Source organism: Fukomys damarensis, unplaced genomic scaffold (genome assembly GCF_012274545.1).
Source record: "Fukomys damarensis isolate Sample0158 unplaced genomic scaffold, DMR_v1.0_HiC HiC_scaffold_38, whole genome shotgun sequence".
NCBI lineage: Eukaryota > Metazoa > Chordata > Mammalia > Rodentia > Bathyergidae > Fukomys > Fukomys damarensis.
This window is the reverse complement of record NW_022900950.1, coordinates 50,371,547-50,386,335: the sequence shown is the minus strand read 5'-3', so window position 1 is coordinate 50,386,335 and position 14,789 is coordinate 50,371,547. Positions and strand designations below refer to the sequence as shown.

At 38.9% G+C, this 14,789-nt stretch overlaps 1 protein-coding gene across 2 annotated transcripts in view; it reads right to left on the bottom strand.

Annotated features, from left to right (window-relative positions):
* Cpb2 (carboxypeptidase B2) overlaps positions 1-9,227 on the bottom strand; it is a 65,719-nt gene extending 56,492 nt beyond the window's left edge. For both annotated transcript variants that reach the window (XM_010637034.3, XM_010637033.3), the window contains exon 1: positions 9,011-9,227. In XM_010637034.3, the coding sequence (XP_010635336.1) occupies positions 9,011-9,198 (188 nt within the window). In that variant the 5' untranslated portion in view covers positions 9,199-9,227. The remainder of the gene's footprint in view (positions 1-9,010) is intronic.
* Positions 9,228-14,789: the final 5,562 nt, after the last annotated feature.

Genomic DNA, 14,789 nt, shown 5'->3' with positions numbered 1-14,789 from the left:
TATTTTTTTTTTTTTTTTTTTTTTTTTTTTTGAGAAGTAACTATTTATCCCAGTTTTCTGCTTTTTGATGGGAGTCATTTGTTTGGAGGGGATAGATGGTTTTCAGTTCTTTGTATATTCTAGATATTAGTCCTTTATCAGAAGAGTAGCTGCAAAATTTTTTTTCCTATTTTGTAGGTTGTCTCTCTGTTCTGTTGATGAATATTTCCTTTGCTGTGCAGAAGCTTTTTAATTTGATATAATTTCATTTGTTGGTTCTTTTTTTTTTTTGTACCGGGGATTGAACTCGGGTCCTTGCACTTGCAAGGCAGACCATGGAACCGCTGAGCTAAATCCGTGGCCCTATTTGTTGATTCTTGATATTATATCTTGTGCTATTGGAATTCTGTTCAGGAAGTCTTTGCCTGAGCCTATGACTTTCAGTATTTCCCATTTGTTGTCTTCCAACTGTTTCAAGATTTCCGGCTTTTTAAAATATATCTAGGTCTTTGATCAATTTGACCAGCTATACTTCTCCTGAGTGTATTCCCAAGAGAGTTAGACATTTTATTAGTGGTACATGAATGCCTATGTTTATAGCATATTATTTAAGTACTAGAAACAGCCTAGATGCCCTTCAACAGACAAACACATAGAGAAAATGTGGTGTAAATATACACAGTAGACTATTATTTAGCCATAAAGAATAATTCAATCATGTCATTTGCAGGAAAATTGATGGAACTTGAGACTGTAATGTTAAGTGAAATAAGTCAGAAACAGAAAGTGACACATCATATGGTTTCTCTTATATGAGAAACTTCAAATATAAATAGAGTAAAATAAAGGAGAGATGATAGGAAGCAAAAAGAATTTGTAGAGATAGGGTAGGTTAGAGGGGATGGGGTGAGGAGGGTAGGGTGAGGGGTAATGGGATTGAAAATGATGAAAATATGATATACACTTATATTAATTCCCCCAAATGAATGCAACTATTATGTATCATAAATACGCATGAATAAAAAGACTAGTAAAAACTAAAAAGGGGCTGGTGACACAGCTCATTGCAAATACTATGGCTTAAAAAAATAATAAAAAAAATAAGGCTATCTGGGTACCCCAGTCCACTACATCAATGACATCACATTAATCTTGGACCAGATGAGCAAGAAGTGACCAGTTACAGTGGAGGCCTCAGTGAGACATATGTGCTTCCAAGGTAGGAGATAAAAGGTGAATGCTACAGATTCAGGGAAATTTTAGGGGCCAAAGGATCTTTGATAGGCTGGGACATCCTCTAAAAAAAATACAAGTGATTACCTCTTATACTTTGTATATACCATCTCTTGTTTTTGCTCCAATCCCCTTGCCTTCTCGGTCTGTGGTTGTTATACATGTCTTTATACATCAAAACTGGACAGAGGAGAATTACAGAATGCCTAGACTTGTCACCTGGAAGCTGAACATAATCTTCTCTGTTGTGTTCATTGTGTGAGTGCCACATAGTGGTACCTGGTAGCAAATTGATGATTTCTGTCTGTTTTAGTTACTTTTCTCATTGCTGAGACAAAAATAGCAGACACCCAAAGTTCAAGGAGAAAAGGTTTATTTAGTTCACAATTTGTAGAGGGTTTTGTCCATAATTGGCTAGGCTCCAAGGCAGGGTGGCATGGCAGACAGACATGGCAGAGCAGAAACAATTCATGGTAGGCAAAAGATAGCAAAGCAAGCAAGGGGCAGGTACAGCTCTTTCTATCCCTTTAATCTTACCCAGGTTACTTAGGGCAGGTAGCACTCACACTGTTAATGTTAGAGCCCTTGATCCCAGCATTGCACCATGAATCAATTCCAGTGCCACACACTCTAGATCCAGCCACCTCTGAAAAAGCCTCATTTATGCCACATGAGGCTTGGGGAGAGCATCTAACCACAAGCCATAACACTGTCCCTTCCATTCTAAGTACAGGTTCACTTCTCCTGCTGGCAAGACTTCTGCCAGCATCACCATACGAGTGCTTTAGAGAGTTTGGTCCACTGATGTAAGATCCCACATATAACATCGCATCTTATCAAGGGACCTACTTTAAAACAAGAGAGGTGCCCAAATTAACATGTTATCACGGGATCTGCTAGGGCTATCACATCCCATATTTCCTAGAAGGTGCTAGCCTGATACAACAATTAGAATGCATTGTCAAAAAAGTCAGTTGAGGGGCTAGCTTGGAAAGGCGTGACATCTTGCAGGCTATGATACACACTTTAAATCAACTGTCAGTATAAGATGTCCTTGCTAGGTAGAGTACATGATTTCAGGAACCATATTGAAATGGCTCCATTTACCATCATTCTGAAAAATCTGCTTGGGAAATTTTTACCTTCAATCTACCTATATGGGCTCCATGATATTCAAGAATTCTGGTTTCCTAAGGAGGAATGTCTTCCCCAGGGGCAGGACAAGAGTCTTATTAAACTGAAAGCTGTTGCTGCTACCTAGCAATTTCACTCTTCTCACTTGGACAGATCACCAGAAAGGAGGGATGGTACGTTAGAATGGGCAATTGACCTTGATCATCGGGAGGATACTAAGGTCTGCACTCACATGGTGAATGTGGCAGGGAAAATTGTGTTTGGCACCCAGGTGACAAGCCTAGACATTCTGTAAAATTCCCTGGTTTAATTTTTGATGTAGGCAGACAAGTACGACACCATGGTCCAAGAGGGCACAGGGATTTACTGGGGGTTAGACCCTTGAGTCTGAGGGTCTTTATCAGTCACCTAGGTCAAGACAAGTGTTAGCTAAGGCAGAGAGGAAAATAGAATGGGTGGTGGAGGAGCATTATAAGTATTGGATAAGGTATCAAGAATAGCCATAGCTGTGGAAGTTCTAGTTGATTCCACTAATGTTCTTGCATGTTTTATCTGAGAAAGGAGACCAACTAGTATGCAAGGACTGCTCTCAAAGCAAATTTTATGAAGCACATTGATCTGAGTGGCATGGTGGGTGGACTACAGATGTCATAATCAGCCTAGAGCCCCATCCAGGAATAAACACTCCTTCCCTCGTCTCTGGTAGGGTTGGCAGCTGACATTCTCAGGTGAGTCCTTCTCTAAGACTTGCCACTAATGAAAGAGGGGAGTACTTCTCGAGTTTATGCTACTTCACAGCCATTGATAGGAGTTCCAAAGGCATGGCTGCTTGCCCCAGTTTGAAGCGATTCTTCAGAGAAAGGAGACTGCCTTGAGAGGTGGGACTTGATAAAGGAAGGGGAGATGAAATGGCCTAAGTGCAAGCGCATACGTGGACAGAGCTCAAGGAAGGGCAAGTGATCCAGTGGAGAGTAACACGGGGCTCATACAGAAAGGCACCAGGAAATAAAGCCAGGATGAAAGACAGGCTAGGATCTGACCATCGAGGAGTTTAGATTCTGGGCTCAGGATTATGGCCTTACTTTCAACTTAATCAGGCATCATTCTGGGAGTTAAACAAAAAAAATGGCAAACTGAAATCTCTCTTTTCAAGTGAAGTATAAAGAAGTGGAGGTGAATATATATCGGAATTTTAGAATGAACTTCCTGACAAGGTGCACTCGTGATGAAATGCCACGATTTACAAGGCAAATGAGGTCTCCCTTGTTCTAAGAGGAGCTGAATTTCAATCCCATGTAGATGAAGTCCTATGTTGACTAGAAAATAAAATGTCTGGGGAATTTTCTTTCTTTTCGCCATTATCTACAAGCAAGTTGTTCTTTCTTTGGGAAAAATTATTAATTTGATTAACCACCTTCCCAAAGGGAATCCACTGACTTGGATGCTACTTTGAAATGCTTAGAGGCCTTCTTATTCAGTCCTCACAAGGAAGGGAGATTGTTATCATTAAAAACAATGAACAAAGAATGTTGAGCGAACAGTAATAAACATGGGAAAAGCCTAATATATTAAAGGAGGAGAAAATATCAAAATTAGTTAACAGAAGAAGAAAGGCAAAAATATCTTATACAAATATGACTTTCTTAATGAGAAAAAAATGCAGAATTATAAAAATAAATTGGTAAATCCTAAGAACTAATATTACAAGGTTAACAATATTCAATATGTCCAAACTTAAACATGGACTTGACTTTCTTACTTGATTTTGGCCAAAGTGCCATCATGATAGAACTAGCTCACTCTGTCAAATTTACAATTTCTGAGAGGGAGTTTCATGACTGTGCCCCCTTACGGGGGCAGGATAAGACTACACAAAGTAGGTGAGATCATGGGCATGTACGAAAAAGATTAGAGGAAGAGGTTGTTTTCCTATAAAGAAAAATAAATTTGTCCAGAAGCATACCTCTGGAACTTTCTGGTAAGGAACTATAACCCAATACAGTAGGCAAACAAATTAAAAGTCTAATTTAGGACTTTGTTTTTGGCAACAATTCACTGCGTCTAAGCCAATTACAGGCTACCATCTGATCAGACCATGTCCAAATAAGGCAAAGACAGAGTTATAACCAATCAAGCTGTTTCTGTACTTCACCCTCACCCCATGCTGGGGATTAAATCTAGGGCCTCCTTAGGCAAGTGCTCTACCACTAAGTTGCATCCCCAGCTCTGTACTTCACTTCTGCATTCTGTTTATAAAGGATTGGAGTTCTCTAAATTTCTGCTTCCAAAGCCTGCTCATTTTGCAAATCATTCTTTGCTCAGTTAAACTGTTAAATTTAATTAAAGTTTTTCTTTTAACTGCATGGACTGAGATAACTGAATAATGCCTTTGTTGGCACTGATATTCTGATTTCTGAATTGAGGCTGCTTGCGTTTTAACATGACCCTAGGACTGTCAGTGACTTAGAACTGGGCTGAAAAGCCATGGAATTTTCTAACTTTCCATGCAAGAGCAAGGAAAGATAACCCCAATTATATAAAATTTGTGGGACAATGAGAGATGAGAAAGATGTGCTTTGATCATATCTCTGAAGTTAATCACTTGAGAAAAAATTCTTGTCCCCAAAACAGAATGAGCAGTACAAGCACAGAGAAATAAAAGATCTGTTTATATGGGGGGGGGAATACACAGAGAGAGAAAGAGACAGAGTCAGAGAGGAAAAGAAAAATAATAAAGGAAAGCAAGCCTTAAAGAGAATGAACAAACTGCCTAACTTATGGCTAGTAAGCAACGGATCTGGGATCCAGCTACATTCTTCTGTAGATCCTGACTTTAATACCCATCCCCTAACAATGTGATTATGCTCCACCTTACACTTAGAGAGCTTGCATTCCCTTCTGAGTGTGTATGTCTTTAATTCTACTTAATAAACCTCACAAGAAAAAAAGAAAGACAGAAAGAACGTGATTATGTTCATCAAGGTCCGTCCCTGCTAGGGGTTCCAGGAGAAGGTTCACACTCGCTGTAGTTCTGAAGGATTATGTTACATTTAAAAAGCTGGCAAGATGCTTCTGAACAATGGAGCATAGCTCAAGGCTGCAATTTTGTTATTGCATTACAGTGTTTTAGGACCACTGGTGGTCTCTTTTCTGAGGTGAAAATAATATATCAATAGAGACAAGTGAAAGAGAATAAACTGGTCTCCAGGTAGCCAGACAGTATATGGATTCAACAGAAAGAACACTTTTGGGAGCCTATTAATAATTCAGGTACCCTTTATCCTCTGCAATTCCATCTCCAGATCCTTTCCCTTCTTAATTTTTCTCACTTTCTTTTTCTAAATAAATAGTACCAGCTGACAGGCTACACTTCGGTAATCATTGCAAAGAGAATAAACTGGTCTCCAGGTAGCCAGACAGTATATGGATTCAACAGAAAGAACACTTTTGGGAGCCTATTAATAATTCAGGTACCCTTTATCCTCTGCAATTCCATCCACAGATCCTTTCCCTTCTTAATTTTTCTCACTTTCTTTTTCTAAATAAATAGTACCAGCTGACAGGCTACACTTCGGTAATCATTGCACAATACAAATTCATGGCTTTGTTTACAAGAGCCTTGCTAGTTTTTTTTTTTTTTTTTTTTACCATTTATACTGTTTGGCTTTTAAAATCAAGTGCATGTGGCAGTATAGGTTTTTTTTTCTGTCTTTCTCTTTGCCAGATGGTATTTATGCCTTTTAAAAATTTTATATTTTGGTTGTCAATCCTGAGCCTTTCACTGATGAGATTTATCAAAATGCACCTACAAATCAGTCACTGAGAGACTGCCTGAATACAAACTGTTATTAGAAAAATGATCATGACAAGAAAACAATAACAAAAAACAGCTTTTGGAAAAAGCCACACTGTTAGTTCTTTTCAGAAGGGTTTATATTCTTGCACTGAGAAATAATTTATCAAAGGTTGTCACTCTGAATGAAATTAGATTTCCCTTTCAGCTTCAGTAATAGGTCATTTACTCACAGAAAGATGAGTCTGTTATAGTATTTCTAGTGAAAGCACAAAAAAACCCTAGAACTCAGACATGTATCTGTCTGCAAAAGGCAATTGTCTCCCTGACACACACACACACACACACACACACACACACACACACACACACGGAGGCCTCCACAGCACACACAAAGTATTAAGCATTTTTTATGTGATAATCTTTGCTTAAGTTATATTCTAATTCCTCTCTTTGAGCATAAGTATCAGTCAGATTTCAGAGTACATGCTGAAGCAAAATTTAGTTAAAAAACCATGCATGAGGGAATTTTTCACTTATTTCTTCACTGTGTTCTTTTTGTTTATCTCCTTCATTTGTGTTATACAGATTCCCACTAAGTTGCTATACATTTACTTAATTAGAAGATACAGAAGCTCTTTCAGTGTGTCTTGCAATGGCTTATACTACCTAGGAGTTCAGTTCACTATGGGATCAAAAGGGCAGCCTGACAGTGAGAAGGTAGTACCTCCTGTAGTCACAGCCACTTGGGAGGCTGAGGCAGGAGGGTTGCTTGAGGCCAAGAGTTTTTGGCCATCCTGGGCAATACAGTGAGATGCTGGCTCAAACAAAACAAAACAACTTTTTAGGGTGCTAGTGCTGGCTGGCACTGAGGTCATATGTACACCTGCTGTAGGTGAGGACCTTAAAGGTAAGCGCCTTCAGCCCTCACCTGTCCTGCAGACAATCTTCCCAAGCAACTGTATTCTCAAATTCACTGTGACTAAATCTGACTTCTCTTCAATCTGAGTCCTTTCCTAATTTCTACTAGAGGCAAGGTTATGTACATGGAGTTGAAAGGAGCAAAGGTGGCTTTGGATCCAAACTCTAGACTTCTTGTTTGCTCTTATGATTTATTCTTATGAGGATTCAGTTTTCTCCTCCATAAAATGTCCAAAAATATTCCTAGCATGTGCTGGGTTCCTGGGAAGAGGGACCCCTGCAGACTCAGTTTGAGGATCCCTTGAGCTCAGGAGTTCTGGGCCAGCCTGGGCAACTCAAAGAGACTGAAAACAAGCAAGCGAGCAAGCAGAGTGACTTGTGCCTATAACCCCAGAGTTCTGGGAGGCTAAGGCAGGAGGATTCTAAGTTGAAGGCCAGCCTAGAAAATTTGGTTACTTAGCAAGACAGTCACAAAATTAAAAAAAAAAAAAGGGATTAAAAAAAAAAAAAAGAAAAGAAAAGAGGGGTGGGGTGAGATGGGATGGGGTGGCTGGGGTGAAGGCCTTGGGTTCAGTCCTGAATACCATAAAAAAAAAAAGAAGAGGATGAAGACGAAAAGGAGGAGGAAGAAGATTCCTAGTGTTTACAATTATAGGCATTTAAAAAGATAACACTGCTAAGCATCTAGCTCAGGTCAAGGAGCAAACACAGGTGCTAAATAACCACTAATTTCTGCTTTCCACACTTTCTCATCTCTTTCAATGATTCTGCCATGACAGTCATCACTTTGGACATTAGTGCTACCAGTTTTCCTCCTTCAACTGCCCTTTACCTTAAAGACAGTCATCAAACTATAGAAATAAAAACTAGCAAAGACCTTAGAAGTTGTACTCATCTGATTTCCGGATAATGTAGGGACCTAAGTCACTATTTATTTTCACAATTTTTACACTCATCGATACTGAAACAACCACAATTTATTTCGCAGTGGAATTTGTGGCTTGATACTTGACAACCATATTGAACACAAAGAATCAACAACTATTCAGTGATCAAATATGAGCACATTTTGGGCTCATAAATTAAACTTTATTATCTGAACTCGTGTCCTAAGGTTGTTTGTTGTTAAAGGTCTTTGGTAGAGCTTTCCCTGTCTCTGGTGTCCATGCATCCCTCCTTTCTTTGCATTTCACTAGCATAAGGGAGGCTTCTGTCTCAGAGACAATTAGGAAAGAAAAGGATTGCAGAAGCCACTCTAAAGAAAAAATAAGACAATTCCAAAGGAATCAAAATCAATTTTTAAAAGGCCAAAAATAGCTAGTTAATTATCTACATTCCCTGAACCCTGAAACTCTTTACTCCATGTATTATGTACTCTAAGATAGTTTATTTTTATTTATTTTTTTAGGAGAGTTTAATTTTGCTTTTGTAAGTAGTTTATGGTAGACTATCCTAATATGATTGATCTACTAGGCAAAATAAGAATTAAATATATGTATTTATGTGTTCATTTCATATTCCATGCTGAATAAGCACACATGATCTGAATTTCCTATTTAATATCTTTACTGTCTTTTCCTGTATTTCACATACAAAATGAAAATTAGTGATCCACAGTTAAATGTTTTATACATGATGACAAGAAATATAACTCACATGATAGGGCAGGGTACAAATAACTACTTTTACAAAAGATTCCGTTTCTTTCATTTCCATATATGCACTGAATATATTTATCACCCGGTTTCTCCCAGTAATAAAACTGAGCCAGAAATGAATAAGAGACAGTGATAATCTCTTGTGCTGAAGCCCACTTATTTGTCAGAGCAACGTGGCAAGGTTCTGGCCCCCATACTTTCACGTTTTGCTCTGGGTCCAGTACACGGATTCAATTCAGTGTGAGGCAAACAAGTGCGAGAAACGTCTCAGCCTAGGGTTTGAGTGAGTTACCTCTGAAAGGCGAAGCCATGCTGCTTGCAGAGAAGGATGACGGCGACAAGGACTCCGAGGCTAAAACGCTTCATCCCAACTGAGATTTGCCCCACCACAGAATTCTCTGAAGAGAAAGGCCTGGAGGGTCGATCGCAGAAGAGCCGTCTGCACACACTGGTTAAAATATAACGGACGTTCCACCTCATTCCTGTGGAGCATTTGACTCAGCTTTCAGGCTCACTCCAAAAAGAGAACACACAGGAGATGACTGAAGCTTCAAAGTGGGAGTGTGGTGAGCATTGTGATTAGTTGAGGCGAATAAGTAATTAGCTGAGAACATTTAATACCTCACAGACGATAAGGCCAAGAAGAGACGTATAATAAGTAAAATCTTATCTGGTTCTCTGAAGAACCAGAGGAATTTTTTTTAAACAAGACACATTTTATTTATTTATTCATTTAAGTTTATTGGCACATTTTAGATATGCAGTACAGTTACATTCATCATTGGGATCTTGTACCTTTACATGATGTGTCTTGGTTCTTATTTTTTCCCCACTCCCTGGCCCTCCCTTCAGCCCATCCTCCTGTTCCTGTTTACAAAGACTTTGTTTCCATGTTTTTCCTTTTCTTTTATTTTTTCTTTTCCCTTCTTACCTTTCCCTACCTCTTCCCCTTCTCCTACTCCTTTAGACCTTTTCTTCCTATTACACAAAATCAATTATACATTTTGATCCTTATTTACACTTGTAGTTTTTCACACCAGAGAAACTATTTGGTATTTACACATGTGTGTCTTCTTAATTTCACTTAAGAGTATGGCCTCAATGTGCATCTACTTAGCTATGAATGACTCTAGTTTCTCATTGTTTATGGCTGAGTAGTACTCCATTTTAGAAAAAAACCACAGCCAGGGAATATTGATTGATGGCTCATAGAACACATTGAAGGAGATCTTTACTGCTTGCTGCTGTCTCTTTCGACATTTTTCACTTAGTGAAGACATGAAGTTGGGGGGTGTTCCTCACATGTGTGGCTAATGTAAGGCTGAGAAGCAGAGGTTATGTGGAAGATTATAAAATCCCCAGTACAAATATTTTTCTTCACCATATGGAAGGATAGACCCACTACATGAAGGAATACTGTGGTGTGTAGGCTAGATTGATCAATGAAAACAATGGATAGCTCAAATTCCTATTAATTTAGGGAAAGTCATCATAATAGCTTTTGTCTAAAAGCCTGCTACTCCTCAATTTGAAAGCAGCATTATAAAATATTCTGTTAGTACAAGGCTGCATCTAAACTCAGTGAGGGGACAGACTCAAGGTTCCCCTGCCCACAGTTCTATAAAGTTTTTGAATGTTCTTGAGGTCAGGATGAAGATATTGGCAAAGTAAATCAGCTTTCCCCAATGAACAACTAAGAGGGAAAAGTCAGATTTCAAACTCTCCGAGTTTAAAACTATTGAAACAAATTTGATGGATTGAGGTGACACCCACTGAACCTATATTTTGAATAAAAAAGAAGAGGAAATAAGAAAATACATGTTTAGCCAGACGTCATGGTGCATGCCTGTAATCCCAGCACTCAGGAGGCTGAGGTAGGAGGATTGCTGTGAGTTTGAGACCAGTCTGAGAGAGAGGGAGGGAGAGAGAGAGAGAGAGAGAGAGAGAGAGAGAGAGAGAGAGAGAAAACATGTTTCTCTGATCATTTGTGGAGACACACACACACACACACACACACACGCAGAGGACAGAGGGGGAAATTGATGAGGTTGGTCACCTATAGGAATGCGGAAAAGATGAGTAAGAATCAAGAAATGGGAGGGAGAAAGTTTTTGAGTAAACTTTCTGAGTAGGTCCATGTTTACACATATTCAAAACAAATATGTTTTAAAAATGAATACAAACAAAAGCAAATGAACTTATGATCCAAATGAGTAACATGAAAACACTGAAACAGAGAACTAGCCCAAGTAACTTTTAGCTTTTTTAAAGCACTAAAGGTAATTGAACATTTAAATGTTATCATATACAGATAAATTTTATCCATTTTGTCCTATTTTGTGTTGTTTCCTCAAAAGCATAAAAATTAATACATTGTGTTACATTTCTTCCTGACAAAGAATATTTCCAAATGCCCTTCAACAAATGATTTTTATGTAAATATCCACATTTTTCAAAATTAATCTGACTGTATGCTGAAAATCTGTGCATTTCAATGGTGCACCTCAATAAAAAGAAACAGAATGCTGCTCACTGCTGCCTTAGACTGGTTTATAAGTAACTGCTTGCTTGCTGGAGACAGAGGAGTAACTAGAGTCGACGTTTTTAAATCAAATAAACTTTTCACACTCTGTACTATCTAACACTAACTCTATTCTACCCTCACTTTTGAATGCTGCTTTTAACAGTGCAGTGTAACCAATGCTTTTTGTCCTTGGCATCTACTTTATTTGGTAGGACTCTGCTATTGTGGTTGCCTTCCAGGTAAGCTGTCCTTCGTACTTGATGATTTTTAAGACATTATCTATATCTTTAATGCATTACTCTGATCTAGATGTGGATTTACTTTTTATCTTGCACTTTTAGATATTTCTCCAATTTTGGGAACCACTTTATTATTTCTTCAGCTAGTGTATCTCTGCTCGTCCCTTGTTGGCTTGGGGCTTCCAATGAACTTCTTTATCTCCTTTCATGTCTTATAACTGACTTTCTGTCTTTTTTTTTTTTTTTTTTTTTTTTACTTTTTTCAGCACAGGAGGTTGAGCCCAGAACTGTTTTACGGAGCTGCATTCCAGTCCTTTTTATTTATATATTTATTTTATATTGAGATGGGGTCTTGCTAAAGCATGAAGCCCATCCTGGGCTGGGCTCCAACTTTCCATCCTCCTGCTTCAGTCTCCTGGAGTGCTGAGGTTACCACCATGCCCAGTTTATCCAGCTTACTGTTCAATCTTTTATGGATAAAATTCTTTCTGATTTCTCTCTGTATCTGTCGGTCTCTTTCTCCAGTTTTGGGAGTTGGACTCAGGACCTCATGCATACTAGGCAAGTGCTCTATCAGTTTTATTCTCAGACCCTCTTTCAGATCTCTTGAGAATCCTTGTTTTAAAGTCTATGTCATGCTTCCCTATACAGTTAGTGGTTTGCGATGAATTCATGTTCTGTGTATTGCTTTTGTTAGTCATCTTGCTTGGCATTTGATTTCTTCTGTGATTTGGAACACTGGTTTGTTTCATTGTGAGGAGAACATCTTCTTTTGGGTAGAGAATCTTGAGTTTTCTTCCTGCATCCAAACAGTCTTTATGTAGAAGACAAATTAAATCCCAATACAACAGTTGATATGAAGGCCCAAGTTCCTAGAATGGCCAAAACAATTTAAAGAAGAGAGGACAAAGTTGGAGAACTGAGATTTCCTGGCTATAAGGCTATAATAGTTAAGTCAGGGTAGAGTCGGCATAAGAAGAGTCCAGAAACAAATCAGTGGAACAGAACAGAGTCTAGGAATTCATCTGTACACATGAGATGAGGTGATTTCCAACAAAGTTGCCAAGATCATTCAATACAGAAAGGATAGTACTTTTAGCAAACGGTGTTGGACAAATATGATATCTGTGTGCAAAATAACTCATCTGTAGCCACACTTTGAACCTTATAAATAATTCAGGATAGATCTCAGGCTTAGATAGAAAAGCTAAATTATAAAACTTTCAGAAGAAAATATATGAGAAAAGATTTTGTGATCATTAGTTAAGCAAAGATTGTATTTTTTGGGTATGACACAAAAAGTGCAAATGAGAAAACTAAAAAATTAGACTTCAAAGTTAAAACCAATTGCTCATATTTTTGGTTTCAGAAATTAATGAATGAATAAATTAATTTTGATAAACGGGCTCTACATAATTCAGGCTGGCTCTGAACTCACAGAGAGCCTCCTGCCTCAGCCTCTTAAGTGTTAGGATTAATGCACCCCTATTCCTGGCAGCACTCGGTCATTGAAAGACATTGTTAAGTAAATAAAAAGATAAGCCATGAGAAAATGTTTTCAAAACATGTATCAGATGTGGTATTTGTGTCCAAAATATTTAAAGAATATGTGTAAATTAAAAATAAAACAATCCACTTCAAGGAAGGATTATACAGACACTTTACCAGATATGTAAATGGCCCGTGGACACACACTCAACATCATTCATTATTAAGGAGATAAAAATCAAAACTAAAATTCACTACCATGTGTCTCTGGCGTGGTTCAAATGAGAAAGGCCGACAACGAAGTAACGGTGAGAAGGAGGAGCAGTTTGAGCTCTTCTGTGCTGCTCACGAGGGTGCCAAATGATAGAGGCTCTTTGAAAATCACTTTGGTGATTTTTAAGAGTTAGAGCCTTATGGTATATCCCAGAAATTCTATCCTAGATTTTTAACCAAGTGAAAAACAAATATTTGTCTACAGAAAGACCTGAATGTCAGAGCAGCTGAGAGTTCAAAAAGCAAATGTCTGTAGCAGTTGTATTCATGATAGTAAAAGACAGAAATGAAACAGTCCAAATGCGGAACAATCAAGCAACCGGGGAGTAGAAAAACCCACTGTGATACATCCATACAATGAAATGCTACTCACCAGTAAAAAAGAACAGAGCATTGATACATACCTCAGAGCACGATGCCGTGCAAAACTGGCTATGCATGAAAAGATTGAGATTGTATCATTTCATCTGTTCCATACCCTAAGAAAGGCAAAACTAAAAAGACAATAGGTAACTTGTTGCCAGGAACTGGACCTACGGGGAATGGCTAACCTACCTGCAAAGAAGTCCAGGAGAATTTGTGGGAGGGGTAGAAATACTTTTTACTTCAATTGTGGTAGTCGTTACACAATTGTATCCTGCCAAGAGTCCTCATACCTGACATTTACAAGCTGAATTCTATTTGGAAGAAAAGGAGGGACGAAGGAGGAAAGAAGGGCCGAAGGCTGGCAGGAAAGTCACTTGCTTTGCTCTCCTCTCTCCTGGATGCCTCTCTGTTAGTCACGGCGCCTCTGGCGGGGAGGGAAAATAGACGTTGGATCCGAAGGGCTTCACCCCTAGCTGGGGGATCGCTTGTCACTTGCAAACCTCCTGGCCTCTTGAATTTCCAGCTGTTTCTTTCGAATTAAAAAAATCAATAATAACTTTTTACAAGAAAGCTGTGGTGAGGATAGGGTAGTGTGACGGTGAACTGATTGCGGCAATTTGAGTAGAAACGCCGAACTAAATTGGATCAGCACAGTTCTGGCTGCGGCTGAAGTGATTCACTGACGACAAAAGACCCCGTGGGTGTGAATGCCACCAACCAACAGGCTTGCAGCCTGAATGGAAGGAAAAAGGGAAGAAGGAAGGCTGTTATCTGCCGTCTTCACCTTCACCCTGGACATTGTCTCCTGGTCCTTCAGCCTCCTGATCCAGACTCACGAGGGGCACTGCAGCGAGCTCCCGGCCTTCATCTAGATTCTCCACGTGCAAACAGCACTTTCACACTTTTCCACACTGATTCTGTGGGTGACCACTGTAAGCCAATCTTGTGAATTTTTTTTCTCTCATTGAGTTTATCGGTACTTATTAAGTACTATGTACTTAAGTACATAGTAAAGTTGCATTCATCATTGGGATCTTGTACCTTTACATGACAGGTTCTCATTTTTCCCCTTGTCCCTGCCCTCCCTTCACCCCCTTCTCCCCTGTTTACAAAGACTTTGTTTCCATTTTCTCCTTTTCTCATATTTTTCCTTTCCCTTATTTCCTTTCCCCTACACTTCC